At 44.5% G+C, this 4,578-nt stretch overlaps 1 protein-coding gene across 1 annotated transcript; it reads left to right on the top strand.

Moving 5' to 3' along the window:
* Positions 1 to 605: 605 nt before the first annotated feature.
* Positions 606 to 4,313, top strand: SP9 (Sp9 transcription factor). Its single transcript, XM_040357722.1, has 2 exons — positions 606 to 872; positions 2,185 to 4,313. The coding sequence occupies exons 1-2, from the start codon at positions 852 to 854 to the stop codon at positions 3,463 to 3,465; spliced, it is 1,302 nt and encodes a 433-aa protein (XP_040213656.1). The 5' UTR covers positions 606 to 851; the 3' UTR covers positions 3,466 to 4,313.
* Positions 4,314 to 4,578: the final 265 nt, after the last annotated feature.

The following is a 4,578-nucleotide window of genomic DNA, read 5'->3' as shown; positions in this document are numbered from 1 at the left end:
TTCTGCTATATATAAAAGTATAATACACATTGTAAATGATTATATTAATATACTATGGGAAGTTTAAATAAACGAAAATAAAAATAAATAGAGAACTTTTGGGGATGATCTACCTGTGAGATGATCAGTAATGACAGTATTGTAGGTATCATGTTCTTTAAAAACGAAAATTGTGAGATGGCCAAATAATAATGATAATAATAATTAGTAGTTTGCCCAAAGGTGGTAGAAAATGAATGTGATTAGGATGGTAAAGAAAAACTGGAATTGACCAGTGTAATTAAGCAAACACTGTTATTTATTTCTGTGCATCAGAATCTGTTGGCATTTGGACAGCCAAAAATCTTGTTGGAATTTGTGAGTTATTGGATGCATGCACAACAATCTGGGCATTTCTGTCCTCATGTTTTTTTGTAAGGGGCCTTATTAACCCCCTGTAGGACAGAAAGCAATGAGATCTAAGTAGCTCCCTCCAGACAGGAGAAGGTTAATCCCATTTCCCAATTTTTTTTTTCTTTTCCTCCCCGGACTCCTATGCAATGGAGCTTCCAATTCCTCCCCTCCTTTGAACGGCCAGGCTTGTAAGAGCACTGATTTCTTGCACCACGTCGCCTCTCATTGGCTGCGACGCAGCTCCCAGTCGGCGTTCGAAGCCTTCTGATTGGCCGAGAAAGACAGCCAGCGGTACTTCAAAGCAGGCGCTGCCAGCGCAAAGCCTGAGTCTAGTCCGCCGCAGACAGGAGGAGGATCCGCACTCCCAGCAACCAGTACTAAGGAGCAGAAGGCAGAGGGCTGCCAGCTACTGACCCCGGGCAAATCATCCTTCTCCGTACCTGGGCAAGGGACGGGCTATGGCTACGTCTATACTTGGGGTAAGTCAATCTGATCTTTAACTTATCCTAAAATTTGCAGCACTGATTCCCCCCCTAAAAAAAAGTTACACATAGGAAAATAAAACTTTTCTCTAACAGTCTGTAAATAGCATATAACAATTGTGGCAGCAGATCCTGTGTTATTAATAATGCTACAAATAATAATATAGGTGAAGGAGAGCCTTGACTTAACTTTATTTAGCTTTTTTTTTTTTTTACTTTATTTAGCTTTTTATTTATTTTTTGCTTCCAGGCAAGAGAAAGTTTATTGCATTTATTTTATTTCGTTAACAACAATGCAGCCTGAACGGTATCATTTCTCCTAATCCCTGACCCATTACCACATCAATACAAGCAGCCAGCACTTATGTATTATTTGACTCTGCGGTTGCCTTGTGCTTCTCAAAAGCTCTGGCACAAGATCCTGAGGACCTGCAATACAATCAGGTCCCCCCATCCTTCCATTTCAGGGCTCCATAGGATGTGCTTCCCTAAGTGACTGACATTATCTAATATCACAGGTCACTCATATCGCCTGCTAGGCTTCTAAGGGTCTGCTGCTGTATACATAGCTAACGATGGCCAATAAATGATCATATATCAATAATCATAAATTATATTCTACTAAAAAAAAATATTTGTAATGTAAAATCTTTGATCTATCCCAGCAAAAAAAAAAAAAATATTGACCTTGTAATTTGCTAAAAGTAAAAATCATAAGTTTGTGTTTAGAACTGTAACAACACAAATAACAAATATTGCAAATATTTCCAACAAATCACCCATATAACTCATATTAGTAAACATTATACATCAAGGAAATGAAATAACAAATATTGTAAATATTTCCAACAAATCACCCATATAATCCATATTAGTAAACATTATACATGAAGGAAATTGAGTTTGTTAGCATTGCATAATGTTATTGTATAGGGGTGGGATGTTGGTAATTTATGACCAAAGAATGAAGAAGCAAAAAAGAGTAATAAAAAATAAAATGTTTTTGGTACTTCAGTTATGCATAAGGGTGGCAGATGGTATGGGTTGGATTGAGGTCTTGTAGTAAGGGAAGGGTTAAGTTGTTTGTGTTTGGGGATGTTGGTTGCTCACCCCCAGGTCTCTGGAATCCATGCTCACTCCTTGGGTCTATGGCACTGGCTCAACGTGCACCTGGGCTAATTAGGAGGATGGCACCTGGTGTGGAGTAGTTGGCAGGGGCAGGCTGGAAGGGAAGTGGTGATGAAGCCAGGGATGGTGCCAGCTTGGATGAGGATGTATTTTGATGATGTACTTGTTTGTGTCCCCCTAGGAAGAGCCAAGATTTGGGACAACTCCTCTGGCCATGCTTGCTGCCACCTGTAACAAGATTGGGAACACCAGCCCCCTGAGCAGCCTGCCAGAGTCCAGCGCCTTTGCTAAGGGAGGCTTCCACCCCTGGAAAAGGTCCTCATCCAGCTGCAGCCTGGGTTCCAGTCTTGGGGGATTCACAGTCTCCACCAGCAGGGCTTCCGGCGCTCTAACTGGAGGGGGTGCCACCGCCAATAGCGCCTTCTGCCTGGCCTCCACCTCTCCCACCTCCTCAGCCTTCAGCAGTGACTATAGTGGCCTCTTCTCCAATGCCTCTGGGGTGTCCCCGCAGGACGCAGGCCAGTCCGCCTTCATCTCCAAAATGCATGGGGCAGCTGATGGACTGTACCCCCGCGTGGGCATGGCTCACCCATATGAGTCCTGGTACAAGTCAGGCTTTCACTCCGAGGTGGCCAATGGGGCCACAGCCTGGTGGGATGTGCACGCTGCCAACCCCAGCACCTGGCTAGAGGTGCAGAATCCCCCAGCCGCCGCAGCTGCTCTGCAAGGGGCCCTACATTCCGGGGGGCCCCATGGCCAGCTCAGTGGCTACAGCCCGGACTTTAGCTCCCTTACCCACTCAGCCTTCAGCTCCACTGGGCTGGGTTCCAGCGCTGCCTCCCATCTGCTCTCCACCGGGCAGCACCTACTCTCCCAAGAGGGATTCAAACCGGTACTGCCCTCTTACCCGGACTCTGGCACCTCTATGCTCTCGGGGGCCTCTGGACCAGGCAGCGGAGCTACAGGACGCTCCGCGCGCAGGTACTCCGGCAGAGCCACGTGCGATTGTCCGAATTGCCAGGAAGCGGAGCGGCTAGGTCCCGCGGGGGCGAGCCTGAGAAGGAAAGGTCTGCACAGCTGCCATATCCCCGGCTGCGGCAAAGTATACGGCAAGACGTCGCATCTGAAGGCTCACCTGCGCTGGCACACGGGGGAGCGACCCTTCGTTTGCAATTGGCTCTTCTGCGGTAAGAGGTTCACCCGCTCCGACGAGCTCCAGCGGCACCTCCGTACCCACACCGGAGAGAAGCGCTTCGCCTGCCCCGTCTGCAACAAGCGCTTCATGCGCAGCGACCATCTCAGCAAACACATCAAGACGCACAACGCAGGAGCCGGCGGAGGGGGCAAGAAGGGCAGCGACAGCGACACAGATGCCAGCAACCTAGAGACCCCCAGATCAGAATCCCCAGAACTCATCCTGGACGGGGTCCGGCCAGGAAAAGACTCAGGCAATGACTCCTAGGAAGCGGACACTTTTTTTATTGTGGCGCAGACTGAGCCATCCCAGTGAAGGCAGCCACCTATGAGGCGCAGAGCGACTTTGGACTTGGGCGCAGTGCAGGTGATGCCACCTCTGGGGCAAGGTGACTCCTGGGGGTGGGTGGTACACAGAGACTCTGGGTAGCACTGTGAAGGTGCAATAATTCCATGCTGAATTGCACTGGACTAGCTTGTGCTGGCAAAAAAAAATGGCAGATCATTCTTCTGCGAACTTTTGAGAGACAACAGCAATAGCATCAGTGGAGGAAAGTCACTGACTCAAATCTACTTTTATTTTATTTTTCTGCCCTGGTTTTCACAATCTTACAGACAACGCGGACCCATAATTATGCCCTACTGGATTATGACATTCATAAGTGAGATCGATTCCAAATCCAATTCTTTGTCCTTATTTAAAATATAAATACAGACATAAAGGTGAGAAGCACGACGTCAGAAAATAGGAATTCTTTGGACATTCTCTGTATTTCCATTAAGCTGTATAAATAAGTTCCCCAGAGTTTGTGTTTATTTACCATTGCCCATGTAACTGTCATTATCGAAATAGTTTCTATTTGGTGGATTCCTGAAATTCAGGAGTTAGTTTTATTTCTTTTTTTTTTTAATTATATTAATTTCCGATGCACTTTGTGAAAGTCAATATATATATGTAAAAGATATTTAATATGTTGATTTAAACATTTGACACAGACAGGTAAATTAAATTCAAGGAAAAAAATAAAATAAATGCTTTTATCTGTACTATATATAAAACAAAAATAACCTTGATCATATTTTGATTTTCCTATTATTAAAGAAGTCTGATCAACATGTTTTTTTTTATTCTCGGCCTTTTTTATTTAAAATTGAAGAGAAACTGTAATTTTTAAATTCTACAAGTCCTGAAACACATACATTTCTGTGTTTTTATAGTAGTATTGAACCCCAAAATCTAAAACCTTGTAAAAACTGGATGGTATAGAATAGAGAATGGTGTGAAGGTCCCACTGTACACCTAAATATATAATTCTAAATGGTCACCAGACATTCTAAATAATGTCATGTATATTAATATATGTATTGACGTTGAGAAAGA

This window comes from Rana temporaria, chromosome 6 (assembly GCF_905171775.1).
Source record: "Rana temporaria chromosome 6, aRanTem1.1, whole genome shotgun sequence".
NCBI lineage: Eukaryota > Metazoa > Chordata > Amphibia > Anura > Ranidae > Rana > Rana temporaria.
This window is presented reverse-complemented; position numbering and strand designations above follow the sequence as displayed.